This window comes from Entelurus aequoreus, linkage group LG09, assembly GCF_033978785.1.
Source record: "Entelurus aequoreus isolate RoL-2023_Sb linkage group LG09, RoL_Eaeq_v1.1, whole genome shotgun sequence".
In the NCBI taxonomy this organism is placed as follows: Eukaryota; Metazoa; Chordata; class Actinopteri; order Syngnathiformes; family Syngnathidae; genus Entelurus; species Entelurus aequoreus.
Window position 1 is genome coordinate 35,861,418 of NC_084739.1, and position 18,108 is coordinate 35,879,525.

At 38.5% G+C, this 18,108-nt stretch overlaps 1 protein-coding gene across 5 annotated transcripts in view; it reads left to right on the forward strand.

Moving 5' to 3' along the window:
- Window positions 1–418: 418 nt before the first annotated feature.
- The window catches only part of lrrfip2 (leucine rich repeat (in FLII) interacting protein 2), a 39,742-nt gene continuing 22,052 nt past the window's right edge, over window positions 419–18,108 (forward strand). For 2 of the 5 annotated variants that reach the window (XM_062058652.1, XM_062058653.1), the window contains exons 1-3: window positions 431–671; window positions 1,603–1,765; window positions 17,573–17,659. In XM_062058652.1, the coding sequence (XP_061914636.1) occupies window positions 1,676–1,765; window positions 17,573–17,659 (177 nt within the window). In that variant the 5' untranslated portion in view covers window positions 431–671; window positions 1,603–1,675. Of the gene's footprint in view, window positions 672–1,602; window positions 1,766–17,572; window positions 17,660–18,108 lie in introns of all 5 variants that reach the window. The other 3 variants (XM_062058658.1, XM_062058654.1, XM_062058657.1) reach the window with 3 other exon arrangements.

The following is an 18,108-nucleotide window of genomic DNA, read 5'->3' on the forward strand; positions in this document are numbered from 1 at the left end:
AATAATGCCTACATTAAACCGGTCCATGGTGCAAAAAAGGTTGGGGACCCCTGCTGTAGCCCACACCTACAGAACAGAAATTATCCTCGACTGCCCCCTCGTGGCTGTAAATAGACTGTACAATTTAGTCAAGGAGCTCGCCAAGTTTTATTTTATATTATTTTTATTTTTTAAAGGACAGCAATTGAAATACAGTGAAATAAAAAAATATATAAAGAAAACGTGATCAACTTCAACCATTTGAATGTCGTTACGTTCAAAACCGAGCAACAACAAATCTTTAATAACAAAGATTATTGCAAAATAAAAAGTCATCACCTCCTGGGTTCATGTTGCTGGAATAGCTAGGTAATGTTTGAAAAATCGCGTAGGAACTTTCCCTCGCCACGTCTTTAAAACACACAATTCGGTATGTTTTTTCCCCTATGCTACGTCTGCTAGCGCCATCACGCCCTCGTTTCTCAACATCCGGGAACTTTGGGGGCTAAGCAGCGAGTGGGGCTGGGTAAAGGAGGGCAGCGGCGGAAAGGCGGACTGATGACAGCTGTCACTGTGGACAAAAAAAAACACTTCCAAATTCCGAAGACTGGACTAATGGCTGACCCTTAATATTCAAAAGGGAAAGAGGAAAACATTGGCTGTGTCGCGGGATAATTCAAGACGTTGAAGAGGTAACTTAACTTTCCAAGTGGCAGAGCATTTGCCCTGTCTTGTCTCTTGGAATTCTGCTAGCCAAGCTAACCCCGGCCAAATCAAAGCAATCCCTTCTATTACTACAGTTTGAATCAGGTGGTTATAAAACACTTACATTTAAGTAAAGTTGGTTAAACGTCCGATACGTAAACATTTTGTGTGTCACAGTAATTGGAGGACAAATGCTAGTTAGCAAGCCTTGCTAGCTCACCAGCTGGCTAGCGTAACCTTTTCCATTAGCATTAGCGCGCTGTCCTACTTTAGCAGAGCATTTACACACATTCTCTCAACATAAACCATTTCTAACAGATGTGTTTTAAGAAGGCTGTATGCTTTCTCTTTGATCGTGGGTGGGCAATAGTGGAAAACCGACGTATAGCTATTTGAATTCGCTAGTATAATAACGATGGCATGGCTTGTGACTATCGTGTTTGTGACTGTTGAAACAAGTATAGCCTGTTTTTGAACTGCTTCAAACCATCAAACGCTATCCCAGGGTCTGACGCAAAAGGAACCTTGTCTTTATTTAGACGTCTTTCTTACTTTTGTGCTCTTCCTTACGTAAATATGATCCGACAACTTTCTTAATACATGTCCATCATGTTGTAGTCAAAACAGTCAGCTACAGTCAAACCAGTTTGCCGTTGTTTTTAATGACTGTCGCTGGTTCAGTGGTTGGTTCAAATTGTAAGCTTGCAATGGTTACATGTCACATTTCCAGCTGCTTCATGTCATCCAAGACGGTTATCCAAAGCCCATGTTGTTGCATGCAAGGGTGATGCGTTTTTGCAGGAATGCAAGTTGGAGATAAGGAAAGCTGGTCTGGGCTATATTAATAAGGAGTGCAGTTATCTTGCGTTTGTTGGTCAGATACATTTTTGATTATGAATTATCCTCTTTTCTCTCTAGGTTTTTAACCTACAGTCCTATTTCACATCAAAGCTCTGCACCTTACTGGAGGAGCTGCAGTTGGTCGGGCAACATGGGCACACAAGGCACTGGTAGGAAGCGTGCCCCACTAAAAGACAGGTTCTCTGCAGAGGATGAGGCCTTGAGCAGCATTGCCCGAGAGGTAAGTTTACCTGGTTTAAATTGAGATTGAAACACCAGATTTAGGTGTATATTGAAGTTTACCTGGTTTAAATTGAGATTGAAACACCAGATTTAGGTGTGTATTGTTCCTTTTACTCTGTTAGCAGAATAAAACAATACTTGCACACAGTTCACAGCAATGCGTATTTCCTCTCCATGCACATGTAGATGATTTATTAGTCTATCTCAAATGCAGAAAATGTTTCCAAGTCTTTATCAGTACTTTGATATTTGGACATTGATCTATGACTGAAAGAATAACTGAGTTAAGTATTAAAGTCCTTACAGCAGGTTCATTCCGGTCACTTATTAACACAATTTAAAAATGTTTACAATGTTTGAACTACGCTGTTTAATTAGACATCTGATGAAGATCTACATAATTTGCAACCACAACAGCACCAACAAAAGTGCAGAAGCTTCATAAAACACCAAAATATAGTTAATGAAATATTGTTATTTATATAGTGAATAACTTTTTAAGTGCAGAACAGGCTACTTGACAATTTTAGGAGGAAGGTGTAGAACTGCATGGTACCTCTTTGATTGCCTTGTACTTTATTATGGCAATTATGTGGATCTTCATATAATAATATAAATGGCCTCTTAAGTTTGTCATAGTAATTGCATACCTGGATCAAAATTCAACATTATTTAGATTCATAAAAGCAAAATTTCTATTATTTTTCATCAAACAGCAAGTTATTTTATTTAGAAAGTTCATTGTGCAAGAAAATTATTTAAAGAAAGTTTAGTGGTCAGAGATGTGTCATAAAATGGGCCCTTTAAGCATCTGCTACTATGTGGATATTCAAGTTCTGCTGAAACAGCTGGTTTGTGCCATATACTATCTGTCTATCTATATAGGTTGAAACGCTTGACAATGTTTTCGTCTGAGGAAAGATACCTGGCTTGTAACAACTTGCCTGTGGATTACTCCACTTTGTTCCACTGCAGGGCTGCAATTCTTTATTTTCCCTGGAATACTGTATCTACGAACATGGAACAACAGCATAATGAGAAGATCAAATTATTTTTGTGTATAATTGTGTTGTACAAGTATAATTGATCACCTCTTTTGAAGATTTGTCAATGATTTCATACCTTCAATGATTTCATACCTTAACACAAGAGCATTTTTCCGAATTATTATTAACCTTATATGATCTGTTTTAAGAATGATACGGTTGCCTGAAAGCTGTCCAGGCCCCCATTCTTGGGCACTAAGCTCAAGGCTCCATTTGCTTTCGTTATAGTCATGAAGGCCAATCATAGAAGCATGAGTCATTTGACCCACCAAGCCAGTTTCTAAATTCGAATCTCTTTGCAACAAAATTGTGATTAAAACAACTCTGCAGGTAGTTCAGGAGGTCAGTGTTCAACTTGTTGCCTATTGGTCTTCTAGTCTACTAAGGCTCATTTCACAGCAGCATCTGACTAGTGTTTAAAAATGCTTACAGACCTACCGTAGGAGAAATAATTATTTGATCATCTGCTTAATATGTAAGTTACCCTCTTAAAAAGACTTGGAACAGTTCATATTTTTTAGGACACCTGTATTTTAACAGAGAAATAATATCAACAAAAAACAATAATGGTTTCACTAATCTCCAACATGTCACAATCCCTTGCAAATTAGATATTACAGCAGGACTACGAGACGTCGCAGCATCCTTTTGAGTCAAGTCCTTCTCAATATGTTAAAGCAATACCTGAAGCACTCTGCGGAACCTTCACCAAATACTTCCTGGGTTACTTGACACATGCCCAGAAGCCTTAAAGAGGAACTGCACTTTTTGTCTTATCATTCCCAAGCCTTATGTGAGACAAGCACACACATGTTTTTCTCATTAGCAAAAGTCAGCTAACAATAGAGGTAATGGGATTTGCTCTATTCCGCACTATAAAGCGCTCAAAAATACATCTAATAACTTCCATCAAGTTTTATATACACACTGTAAGTATATATGTAATGCAGTAACACATGTAATATTTACATATTTTGGTCGTTTTAAGCATACGGCACCGCATTAATTTCGGACGCATCATCGCGTTCGCTATTTCCTTCAACAACAATTACTAATAATCATGGCAGACTTCATGTGAGCCAGGGGCAACGACTTTGCGGCAAATTAAGATCCACAACCTTATGTTTTTGAGCCTGAATATACAGAGGATCAGTTATAAGATTTAGAAGCTGAGTGATAAGTAAAACCAGGAACTGTCTTTTCGTGTATTTCTCACGATTTTGGGGTCTAAGCTGAATGTCACAGTTTACCAACTTCTCGGTTTATGGCCATTGCCTAATACTATAATGATTATTTGATATTGATGATGATGCATGATTGATAATCTAGAATTACCATTTTACCAATTAAGAGGTGATGCATGTATATCATTTCAAATGCAATAAACTTGTATTTCTCGTTTATTTTGACAATGTAATTGTATTTAAAATGCAAAAATCTCCAAGTTAAATAAAACAAACAACAATAAAATGTACTGTGTCCGTTAGCACAATTTTGCACTTGAATCCAAATCTCAACCAAAAGCAATAAAATATCTTAAAAAATAAAATAAAATTGCTAAATAAAGTATTGACAAACATAGTTGCACTTCAATATTAAACATGTAGGCAGAGGTAGAGTTGAACATTACTTAACAGACAATCAAGTCAGATGCATTAACAAGTCATATGAAAAAAAACTAAAGTCTGGCAGATTCTGAGTAAGGAACACCGACATGACATGACAAATGTCTGTCAAACGTTTGCAGCACTTTTAAGAATGCTAGTTTTTCATCAGTATTAAATGGCAGCATATCTCTGGCGATGTATTTAACCACACTTTCTCTGAACGCACACTATTTTGTACTGTTTTGTGTACTGACCTGGCTTGTTTACCAAACACGAAGTGAGTGAGGACTGTTGGTTAGTTCTGTTTGAAGTGGGCATGCCAGTTTGTTGTATTATTCGCGCACATTCGGCAAACTTACTCCTCAGTGTTGATAGGCTCATCTTGTTCCAAAGGTTTAAACTGAAATATTCCCACACTCGTGCGGTGGCATTCGGTTTTGTGATCATTTTGTCCATGTTAGCTAACTAGTTGCACTGTGTGATCCTAGCGAGCCAGCGGCCCCGCCTCCCCGCACAAGGAGTCAAAGCTGCTGAAAGTGATGAAAAGCGTTGAATGGTCTTGAAGCATGCACATGGCGATTTATCACCGCGGGAAAATATACCGACTTAATTTTCATTTATCGTCGGTCAATTGACTTATCGAATATCGGCCCAGGCCTAAGTGAGAGGCAGGATTTATAATCTAGAATGAAATTTTACCAATTTCGAACCACCAATAACGCTCCATTTACATGCGGTGACCTGCATATTAAAACCAAGTTGTAACTATATTATTTTAGGAACCAACACAGAGGAACTACTCTTCTTGCTCACACTGCTCCTCCGACCACGAGCAAGTAGCCAGCTACTAGCCAGCTTGAGTTTCTGATTACATTGGTTGTGACCCGCCATGACATAAAGAACAACAAGGCTCTTGAGCTGCTTCTGCTGCTGCTGTATCGCCTTTGAGTCAGTAAAAGCTATTACTTTTTAAATCATCTATCTCACCTATATAGTACAAGGTTGTGGCACCAAGCTGGGAAGTTGGTTGATTAGGAAAATTGACACGCCAACAACTTTGTGCTAAATGGCTCTCAATTTGACTCTCAACAAATTGAACACATCATAAGACTATTGTAACATCGCTACAAAGCGTTTTTTATCTGAGGATTGAGGATTATTCTGAATTTAGCAGCTCAAGGAGAGCACAAGCTCTGAAAGATAGAACATCCCATCAAGTTACAATATTGCTTAAAATGGCCTAAAATAACATAGTGTTAGTATTATATGTTATTATAAATGTGCCTGTTACTACCTGACATACATACTTACAGCACCTGACATACATACTTAAAGGCCTACTGAAATGAATTTTTTTTATTTAAACGGGGATAGCAGATCTATTCTATGTGTCATACTTGATCATTTCGCGATATTGCCATATTTTTGCTGAAAGGATTTAGTATAGAACAACGACGATAAAGATTGCAACTTTTGGTATCTGATAAAAAAAAGGCTTGCACCTACCGGAAGTAGCGTGACGTAGTCAGTTGAACATATACGCAAAGTTCCCTATTGTTTACAATGATGGCCGCATGAAGTGAGAGAGATTCGGACCGAGAAAGCGACAATTTCCCCATTAATTTGAGCGAGGATGAAAGATTTGTGGATGAGTAAAGTGCAAGTGAAGGACTAGTGGGGAGTTGAAGCTATTCAGATAGGGAAGATGCTGTGAGAGCCGGGGGTGACCTGATATTCAGCTGGGAATGACTACAACAGTAAATAAACACAAGACATATATATACTCTATTAGCCACAACACAACCAGGCTTATATTTAATATGCCACAAATTAATCCTGCATAAAAACACCTGCGTGTTTGTTATGCTAGCTCCTAGCTCCTCTGCTAGCTCCTAGCTCCATAGAACACGCCAATACAATTCAAACACCTGATCAACACACACAATCACTCAGCCCAAAAGACCGTTTACCTAACCCAAGGTTCATAAAGCTTATATATTTTTAAAAAGTTACGTACGTGACGCGCACATACGGTCAAGTTATCGAATGTTTAGCAGCCAAGGCTGCATACTCACGGTACCTGATATTCAGCTGGGAATGACTACAACAGTAAATAAACACAAGACATATATATACTCTATTAGCCACAACACAACCAGGCTTATATTTAATATGCCACAAATTAATCCTGCATAATAACACCTGCGTGTTTGTTATGCTAGCTCCTAGCTCCTCTGCTAGCTCCTAGCTCCATAGAACACGCCAATACAATTCAAACACCCGATCAACACACACAATCACTCAGCCCAAAAGACCGTTCACCTAACCCAAGGTTCATAAAGCTTATATATTTTTAAAAAGTTACGTACGTGACGCGCACTTACGGTACGGTACGTGTTATGCTAGCTCCTAGCTCCTCTGCTAGCTCCTAGCTCCATAGAACACGCCAATACAATTCAAACACATGATCAACACACACAATCACTCAGCCCAAAAGACCGTTCACCTAACCCAAGGTTCATAAAGCTTATATATTTTAAAAAAAGTTACGTACATACGCAAAAAAAAGCCAAAGCTGCATACTCACAGTAGCACGTCTGCGTCTTTGTCATCCAAATCAAAGTAATCCTGGTAAGAGTCTGTGTTGTCCCAGTTCTCTACAGGCGTCTGTGTATCCAAATCAAAAGTCCTCCTGGTTAGAGTCTCTGTTATCCGAGTTCTTCCATCTTGACTGCATCTTTCGGGAATGTAAACAAAGAAGCGCCGGCTGTGTACTGTTGTGGCTGACTACGTTCGAAAAATACGTCCATTTCGCACCGACAACTTTCTTCTTTGCTTGCTTGGCTTCCTTCTCCATAATGCAATGAACATGATTGAAACAGATTCACGAACACAGATGTCCAGAATACTGTGGAATTATGAAATGAAAACAGAGCTTTTTCGTACCGGCTTCAATGTGGAAGGCATACCCGTGTTCGTCGGGCTACGTCACGCGCATACGTCATCCTCAGAGGCGTTTCGAACCGGAAGTTTAGCGGCAAATTTAAAATGTCACTTTATAAGTTAACCCGGCCGTATTGGCATGTGTTATAATGTTAAGATTTCATCATTGATATATAAACTATCAGACTGCGTGGTCGGTAGTAGTGGGTTTCAGTAGGCCTTTACAGCATGTATATAAAATGGTATTAGGTTTTTTTGGGGTAGTTTAGGTCAACCACATCCACAATGCTGCTGACTAAGCAGCTAGCTAGCTTTTAAAACATTTTATGTGAATACAATTGCTTATATTAGTTAGGTCCCTAGTTGAAGTTAAGTCAGGTAAAGATTAAATTTGTTTAGGTTAAAATAATGTGTAATTTAAAATAATAATAATAAATAGTAATAAACTATTGTATTTTATCTATGCGCGTTGACAGCATCGCCTGTTTATTCAACCATCTTGAATCACATTCCCAACATCAAATCTCGGAATACACTCAGGTCCTGTTAAGACACATTAAGGTCAGGAAATTTGGGAAAACGTCCATTATTGTGTTATATCAATCTGCAGTGCCAAAACAAAGGAAGCTACTCTCTGACGAATGTTAGGGCTGCCGCTATCAATTATTTTAGTCAGCTATCGTTGAATTTGTTTGAGTAATCAAGTAATTGAATACAACACACTTGTGTGACTTTTAGGGAAAATAGTTTAAATAAATAAGGTCTTTTCCCATTACCTTTCTTCTTATAAATGAAATTGCACTTTTCCACACAGGAGCATCACTGTATATTATTCACATAAAAAAATATTAAAAAGGAAAAAAAAACAATAATTGCTAAAAACAGTAATAGATAATAAAGAAGTAAACCAAACAAAATACTCTGATAAAGTATGATAAATTGAGTGACAGTGTATTAAACAATTTAACATATACACATTTGAAAATATATAAATTGGAAGAGTGTTTAATATTTAGACAATCAACTCGTTAGCATTAACATATAAACTGTAGATGCTAACATGTCCTCACATGTGATGAAATAAATCATTTGTTGTGCAAGTCAAACATATGACGACATTCGCTGCTAAAATACTTTCACCTTGTTTCTGCTTGTTTGCTGCTCTTAAATATGCATGATTATTTCTGGTAATGTCGTATCATTGATGTAGTTCTATTGTGAAATGTTAGCTCTGTTTGATAGTACAAACATTTATCTACGACATTTGTCTTTTTCAGTTTTAAATGATCGCAAAACCTCTCATCTTCTCTGAGGTCTTTGCTGTCTTTCTCTTCGTCTTTGTTTTTCTGAGCCATCGCTCTGTAGTCACACACACAGGCAGCAGTACATGCTAGATCACCAATAGGCGCACTGCTCTTGTGTGCTCTGGAGCAATAAATACAATGTCCGCACATTTTACTCATTAAAGGAGCCATATGTAGTAATCTGGCCAGAAATGGTACTACAATCACGGTCACAATTCTGTAGTCCCCCTCCCACTCTCCATGATTGAGGTTACCAGATACGCAGCCGAATCCTACTCCGAGGAACTTCAAATGGCAATCGACGAGTACTACGTTGTAGGTTTCTCTTATTCATGCTTCTTGCAAGATGATTTACTAAGTAATTATGCCACATTTTACTAATGTTGATTAGCTAAATGTATTTACAAAGTTACGCAGCAATATTTTAGTCGGGAGTCGGGACAGATTGTTGACATTACCCTGCTAAAATGTCTAGTTTGACCACACGGACCACCATCGAAATATATTATATGTAGAGATGTCCGATAATGGCTTTTTTGCCGATATCCGATATTTGTCAACTCTTAATTACCGATTCCAACCGATTATCAACCGATACGATATATACAGTCGTGGAATTAACACATTATTATGCCTAATTTTGGTGTGATGCCCCGCTGGATGCATTAAACAATGTAACAAGGTTTTCCAAAATAAATCAACTCAAGTTATGGAAAAAAATGCCAACATGGCACTGCCATATTTATTATTGAAGTCACAAAGTGCATTATTTTTTTTAACATGCCTCAAAACAGCAGCTTGGAATTTGGGACATGCTCTCCCAGAGAGAGCATGAGGAGGTTGAGGTGGGCGGGGTTCCTCAGCGTATCAGCATATTGAGAACGAAATAGGCACTGACATTACCCATAACTTCATAGGTTAAATTTGTCGAAAAAATATTTTTCCCTGTACTGTCAGTTGGATGACACATCGACATACATGTTAACAGGCAGATATTTCCCCCGTTAGCCTATATGTCGATGTGTCATTGACCGGGCTAGCATACTAAGCATTCGTTGCACGAACATACTAGCTTTGTTAGACAAGATCATAGACCAGTGGTTCTTAACCTTGTTGGAGGTACCGAACCGCACCAGTTTCATATGTGCATTCTCCGAACCCTTTTTTAGTGAAAAATAAAATGTTGTTTTTTTCAAATTCAAGACAAAGTTATGTTTTTGGCAACACTTTAGTATGGGGAACATATTCTAAGTAACAAAGACTTAATTTAGAGTTTTTTGGACACTAGGGGAACATATTCTAAGTAACAAAGACTTACTTTAGAGTTATTTGGTTAGGGTTAGGCAGAGGTGGGACCAAGTCATTGCTTTGCAAGTCACAAGTAAGTCTCAAGTCTTTGCCCTCAAGTCTCGAGTCAAGTCCCGAGTCAAGACAGGCAAGTCCCGAGTCAAGTCCAAAGTCAAGACTGGAAAGTCTCAAGTCAAGTCATAAGTCATGCATTTTGAGTTTCGAGTCCTTTCAAGTCCTTTTAACCACAGACTAATATTTTTACACAGATTGTGTATGCTTTTAAAACGTTGTATTTATTTATTAAAACAAGTGCATTTGAAATAGCAGGAAAAAAAATAGTACTGACATTGCAATTCATAATAGCACTTTCAGGTGTTTGAATTGTATTGGCGTGTTCTATGGAGCTAGGAGCTAGCAGAGGAGCTAGGAGCTAGCGTAACAAACACGCAGGTGTTTTTATGCAGGATTAACTTGGCATATTAAATATAAGCCTGGTTGTGTTGTGGCTAATAGAGTATATATATATGTCTTGTGTTTATTTACTGTTGTAGTCATTCCCAGCTGAATATCAGGTCACCCCCGGCTCTCACAGCATCTTCCCTATCTGAATAGCTTCAACTCCCCACTAGTCCTTCACTTGCACTTTACTCATCCACAAATCTTTCATCCTCGCTCAAATTAATGGGGAAATTGTCGCTTTCTCGGTCCGAATCTCTCTCACTTCATGCGGCCATCATTGTAAACAATAGGGAACTTTGCGTATATGTTCAACTGACTACGTCACGCTACTTCCGGTAGGGGCAAGCCTTTTTTTTATCAGATACCAAAAGTTGCAATCTTCATCGTCGTTGTTCTATACTAAATCCTTTCAGCAAAAATATGGCAATATCGCGAAATGATCAAGTATGACACATAGAATAGATCTGCTATCCCCGTTTAAATAAAAAAAATTCATTTCCCACTACTACCGACCACACAGTCTGATAGTTTATATATCAATGATGAAATCTTAACATTGCAACACATGCCAATACGGCCGGATTAACTTATAAAGTGCAATTTTAAATTTCCCGGGAAACTTCCGACTGAAAACGTCTAGGTATGATGACGTTTGCGCGTGACCTCAAGGGTTGAAGCGGAAGTATTGGGACACCATTGTATCCCAATACAAACAGCTCTGTTTTCATCGCAAAATTCCACAGTATTCTGGACATCTGTGTTGGTGAATCTTTTGCAATTTGTTCAATTAACAATGGAGACTGCAAAGAAGAAAGCTGTAGGTGGGCTCGGTGTATTAGCGGCTGGCTACAGCAACACAATCAGGAGGACTTTGAGTTGGATAGCAGACGCGCTACCGTGAGTACAGCTTTGGCTTCCAAACATTTGAACGCTTGCCCGTACGTGCGTGGTGCTATGTGCATGTCACGTACGTAACTTTGGGGAAATATATGTTTCTTGCCGACTCTGATGGGGGCCGGGGTGTCGTCGAAAGCTACAACGCCTGCCGCTGCACCGCTGTCCTCACCTTGACTTCCTCCGTCTCCGGGCCACCGACCGCACCGATGATCGTGGTGAAGTCCTTCGTCGCGCCGTCGATCGCTGGAACGCAGGTGAGCACGGGTCGTGATGGGCAGATGAGAGCTGGCGTAGGTGGAGAGCTAATGTTTTTAGCATAGCTCTGTCGAGGTCCCGTAGCTAAGTTAGCTTCAATGGCGTCGTTAGCAACAGCATTGCTAGGCTTCGCCAGGCTGGAAAGCATTAACCGTGTGGTTACAGGTCCAGGGTTTGGTAGTATTGTTGATCTTCTGTCTATCCTTCCAGTCAGGGGCTTATTTTTTTTGTTTCTATCTGCATTTAAGCACGATGCTATCACGTTAGCTCCGTAGCTAAAGTGCTTCGCCGATGTATTGTCGTGGAGAGAAAAGTCACTGTGAATATCCATTTCGCGTTCTCGACTCTCATTTTCAAGAGGATATAGTATCCGAGGTGGTTTAAGATACAAATCCGTGATCCACAATAGAAAAAGGAGTGAGTGTGTAATCCAATGAGCCCTTGTACCTAAGTTACGGTCAGAGCGAAAAAAAGATACGTCCTGCACTGCACTCTAATCCTTCACTCTCACAATCCTCATCCACGAATCTTTCATCCTGGCTCAAATTAATGGGGTAATCGTCGCTTTCTCGGTCCGAATCGCTCTCGCTGCTGGTGTAAACAATGTGCAAATGTGAGGAGCCCTTCAACCTGTGACGTCACGCTACTTCCGGTACAGGCAAGGCTTATTTATCAGCGACCAAAACTTTATCGTCGAAGTTCTCTACTAAATCCTTTCAGCAAAAATATGGCAATATCGCGAAATGATCAAGTATGACACATAGAATGGATCTGCTATCCCCGTTTTAAATAAGAAAATTTCATTTCAGTAGGCCTTTAAATAAATCATCAAAGGAACAAAATACTAATCAATGCTTTTTTCTAATCGAATAATGGCTTTAATCGATTAAGTGTGACTGCAAAATGACAAACCATGGGACCAAATAAAGTTTTGAGTGCAAGTAATTTGAAAAAGAGACTGAGAACTACTGTGGAATTCCAGAACGAAATCATTGCAAATGTTGGCTTTCAAGTGGTCGATCTCACCATGATATAGAGGAAGTCTACATCAACAAAAAGTACCATTCTGGCAAAGAGAACATATTTGGATTTAAATTATTTCCAAACGATAACAATTCCGGAACGCATTATCATTTAGGGATGTAATAATATGAGAATTTCATATCACGGTTATTGTGACTAAAATAATCACAGTTATCATTATTATCGCAATATTTTTCAATGTGTTAAAAAAAAGAGAGAACTTACACACACTGAAATATATTTTAAACAATTTTTTTTTTTTTTAAACTAAAATAAATACACACTGTGAGAAAAAGTTTGTGTTACTTCACTGACAGTGTTTTAGGCTTAGTATTTTAAATGTTTTAATGGCTAAACTTATTGTTTTTAATATTGGTTTGTACTGTAGCACATCATAGTTCACTTGTAGGGGGCACACCAGGGTTCGAATGCAACAAAGTTTGTTTTAACCAAACCAAACATGATAGCTCTGACTGCACCCTCTACTTCAGGGGTGCTCAAAGTGGGGCTGAATCGCCTTGCTTGGTCCTCTAAAAGGTGGCTTCCAAAATGTAATACATATTCATACTGAAGTTATTAATTAAAGCTCACACAATCAATGGTGGTATGTCTGCAAGGCTAACTAGTTACCATTTATCGAACGCAACAATCTCCACTACTTTATACTGTATATGGAAGTATTATTGTAGTGAAATTATTTGCAAATGTGTATCCCAATCTGTGTGTGTAATCAGATCCTGTGTGCTTTAAGTTGTCTGCCGTATTAGGATTTGTTTTGTGTGTAAAAATAATATCTATGTCCATATTAGCGTGTGTAAAAAAAAAAAAAATGTGTGTATGCTCAAGGTGGGAATCTTTGGGCACCACATGATTCGATTACGATTCAGGAGTTACGATTTGATTAAAAATTGATTATTGAATCATCCTTAATTTATGTTTATTAATGCAGTTTTAAATGTATTTTCATTTCACTAAGTAAGCATTTATTACTTGCGACTTTCAAAAACAGTGCATTTGTAATCAGAAACAGATAAATTAATTTCCACATTTATTAAATTAATGGAAATGTGTGCGAAACTGGAACATAAGTGCCCTAAAATAAAGGAGCTGGTCGGATCTCGTTGAGGTGGTTCGCTAGAACTGTCTGCATTACATTATTTAAAATGAATGTATCGATTATTGATGTTTACTCATCGATTTTATAACGTCTATGTCCGAATTGCGGTGCATCTAAAAATCGATTATTTTACACAGACAAATCATATTACGGACAGACAACTTACAACACACACACGCAGATCTGATTACACACACACAGATTGATATGCAGACACACACACTAATACACACACGTGAATTGGATTACACACGCACAGTTTGAGATACACGTTTGCAAAACATTTTGCCACAATAATACTTCCATACTTATATATGGTGTTATGGTATTGCTGTTCGTTTAAAATTTGCTGTGTTTGGCCCACGCTGCAGTGGTACATTTTCACTGTGGCCCTTGGAGCCAAAAAGTTTGGGCACCCCTGCAGTAACTTGGTGGAGAAACCCTTGTTGACACAGCAAGAGCGGTCAGACTTTTCTTATAGTTAGTCGCAGAGGTTATGTACGTCTCAGGAGGGATTTGAGTCCTCTCCTCTTCATAGAAATGCTCTCTGTGGCTGTTGCTTGGCACCGCTGAGTTTCCGCTGCTTGCATGTTGTATTGGTATTAATTAGAGGTGGGGGAATTAATCAATTTTTAGATGCATCGCAATTCGGACATGGGAGATTATAAAATTGTGTTAGTAAACGTCAATAATCAATTTATTTATTGTAAATAAAGTAATGCCGACAGTTCTTAATGTTGGCTGACTCCAGCGAACCACCTCACCTAGAGATCAGACAAGCTCCTTTTTTTAGAGCACTTGTGTTCCAGTTTTGCACACATTTTAATTAATTTAATAAATGTTAGAAATAATTTCATTGGCTCTTTTTACAAATGCACTACTTTTAAAAGTTGCAAGTGATAAACGCCTATTTAGTCAACCGAAAATAACAGCATCAATATACATAAATTAACGATCAATCAGTAATCGATTTTTAATTGAATCGTAGCTACTGAATCGTAATCGAATCATGAGGTGCCCAAAGATTCCCACCTCTAGTATTAATGTCCAATGACTGGCCACTCCAGGATATTACCATGCATCTTTTTGAACCACTCTTTTGTTGCTTTGGGCATATTGTTTTGGGTCATTGCCATGCTACAAGATCTGTCCACGCCCCATCTTCAGTGGTCTGGATGATCACCAAGATTTTTGTTCCTCAGCCCCTCTAATGTACCCTGAGCAGAGAAACAGCCCCAAAGCCCAAAGCCGAATATTTCCACCTCTTTGTTTTGACAGTGGGGATGGTATTCTTGGGGTCACATTCAGCATTTCTCTGTCTCCCACCACAGTGAGTCGAGGTGATGCCTTTTGATCTATCCAACCACATGTTTCCCAGCCTTCTATAAATCATTCAAATGTTTATAGGCAATCTTAGGATCAACTTGCGCACTGGACTTCTTGAGCAGAGGGCAGAGCAAGCGCTGCAGAATCACAATATATTGCTGTTAGAGGTCGGGGGAAATAATCGATTTTTAGATGCATCGCAATTCAGACAAGAACGATAATAGAATTGATTAGTAAAAGTCAATAATCGATTTATTTATTGTAAATAAAGTAATGCAGACAGTTCTAAAATTTTGCTGACTGCAGTTAGCCACTTTACAGAGAGATCCGACCAGCTCCTTTACTTTCGGGCACTTATGGTCCAGTTTTGCATACATGTTCATTAATTTAATAAACGTGGAAATTAATTTAACTGTTTCTTATTCTAAATTCATTGTTTGTTTTTTTAAGTTGCAAGTGATAAACCCTTATTTAGTCAAATGAAAAGAAATGTAAAACTGCATCATTGTACATTAATTAAAGATCCATCATTAATCGATTTTTAATTGAATCGTGGCTCCTGAATCATAATCGAATCGTGAGTTGCCCAAAGATTCTCACCTAATTACAGTAAAGTTGTTACAGATGAATTTCTTGGTGACTGCAGTCCCAACTACTCTGAGGTCGGTAACCGACTGCTCCCGTGTAATTCTGGGCTGAGAACAGCCCATGTAATACAACAATTTGGTTGATGGTTGAACTTCTGTTTCGGTTACTAGAGCAGTTCCATGATGTGGTAGTCACAGAGCTGAAGCTATAGATAGGGCAGAAGCAGAGAGCTCAGCAGTGCTGCTTTGTAGAGCAGGTCATCCGACAGACAGCTCAACTGGTGCGAAGCAGGGGCCAGCCATCTCTTAGTTTCTCATTGGTCTTTCCCCTTTATTTCTGTCTCCGTTTTGCACAGCATATATTTAATTCAGACAAACTCCAAGAAAAGCCTTTTACAGTACTTACAAACTAAAATTTAAAAACATGGGTTGCACATTTTTCAGTTTCTTTTTCATTAAATTTTTCATTATCACTCATCACACAGCATAAACTAAGGATGTGCCGATCGATTGGCCGATGTTCATGAAAAATATGCAGTCAGCCATTGCCAATTTTTGTCTTATATTGCCGATCACAAAAACTGATCCCGTCTGACTGGCACTGTATTTATTTTTGGTACCCTGGCTGACAAGCGGCCAGCAGCTAATTGTGTCCCCATACACAATGTGGCTGCTCTCCTAAATTCATAACAATCACCTCCATTGCTGCAAATAAACTGCCTTTTCTAGTTTATTAAGTATCATTATCAAGTAATATTATCACAGGAGGACAAGGCCAAACATGTTACACATCAGGAGCAAGCCAGTACAAGCTATGCTAATAGCCAAGCTAACCGCTAAGCTAGCTAGAAACTAGGGCTGCACGATTAATCAAAATCGGATCGACATTGAGGTTTTTATAAATGCGGTAAATAACTGCAAGAGGATGCCAATTTGTTTTTTGTTTTTCCGCCTTGTTCCCAAATTGTTTGGCCTCGTGTTTGTTTGTCTCTCGCTTAAAACAGAAAGAAAGATGTCTGAATTTCTGCATCACTCTCAGCGCCTAAGCACGTTTGTTTAACAGTGAAATTACCTGAACAGAGTGGCCTCTCTTTTCAGTCACAATCTTTGTCTCGGCGGAGACTAAAGTGGGACGCAGCCGCCAACACACTCGCAGTACAGAGAGCCTCGTGACTCGTCAGTGAGAAGTGCCGCAAAATAACACAAATTAGGAGAAAAAAACATAAAGAGCCAAAGGTGCTGTTGTGGGAATATTTCAACTTCAAATAGGATGAGCGAAATGAGCCCATCAACAGTTAGACCACCTCCATCTTCCTTTACAGGAGCTAGCTAGCTGTATTGCGTGGCTCGGCAGGCTGCTGGATTGTTTTAGCAAAATGTGGGAGCAGACATTTCTACAAACTGCTTGCTTGTTGTAATTCCACTAATTACTTGCGATGTTAACTAATTTTGTTCATATAGTGATTTGTTTTTATTTCAAGTTTTTTTGCGGCCGGATTTTAAGAAAGTTGAGCATAGACTGTCAATACACTGTCATATGGACCCGTGTGTTCCAACACGCACACACAACAACTCTTTTTTTTTGCCAAACAGCACAGCGCTGATAATAATGTAACTGTAATATTTTTGCGGGGTTCTTATCTTTTTCTGACTGTTAAGTACAACAGACATGAACATCAGAGTGGATCTACATAGTTAAATTTAAAATTTTTATCTCTGCAACTTGAAGTCACCAAACAATTTCATTTTGTGTACTAATATGTGTTATAATGTATATAATATTGTAAAATAATTAATCTATTATTTGGGCTACGTTTAGTTTTGGCATGACTCTAGCTCTATAGAGAACTGCTTTTGTTTCTATGTTACCTGAACACAATAATATGCTTGTGACTATTTCTTAGTTATCTCAATTCTTCCATTGACTTACAAATGTGTTCATGTTCCACAGGCAGAGGCCAGGCTTGCAGCAAAAAGAGCAGCTCGGGCAGAGGCCAGGGATATTCGAATGAGGGAACTTGAACGGCAGCAAAAAGAGGTAAATATACTTTTATCATTCTACACATCATATAACATTTTGGACATCACTTACTAAAAGGGATGCTTCATATAGGGCTCATGAAATGGACCAAAACTTATACCACAGTATTTTTAGTTCAAATGGCGGTACACGGTATGTACTAGGAGTGTGCATCTCTACCTAAATGGTGATCTGATATGAATCTCGATACATGGGTTACGATACGATTCACTAACTGTACTTTTTAAAACATTACAATTGGATGCGATATGATTCGATGCATTTCGATGAAGATGTAAGCTTTCCAAGGTGAAAAGAAAATTAAATGTATATCATGTATCATGTCAGAACAATGTTGTTTATTTTTTACATATTTTTAATCTATTTATTATTAGCAAATCATAGAACTATCAACTTCAAGGCATTGACATCCATAAATTTAAAAAAAGATGTGAGTTACATGCAAA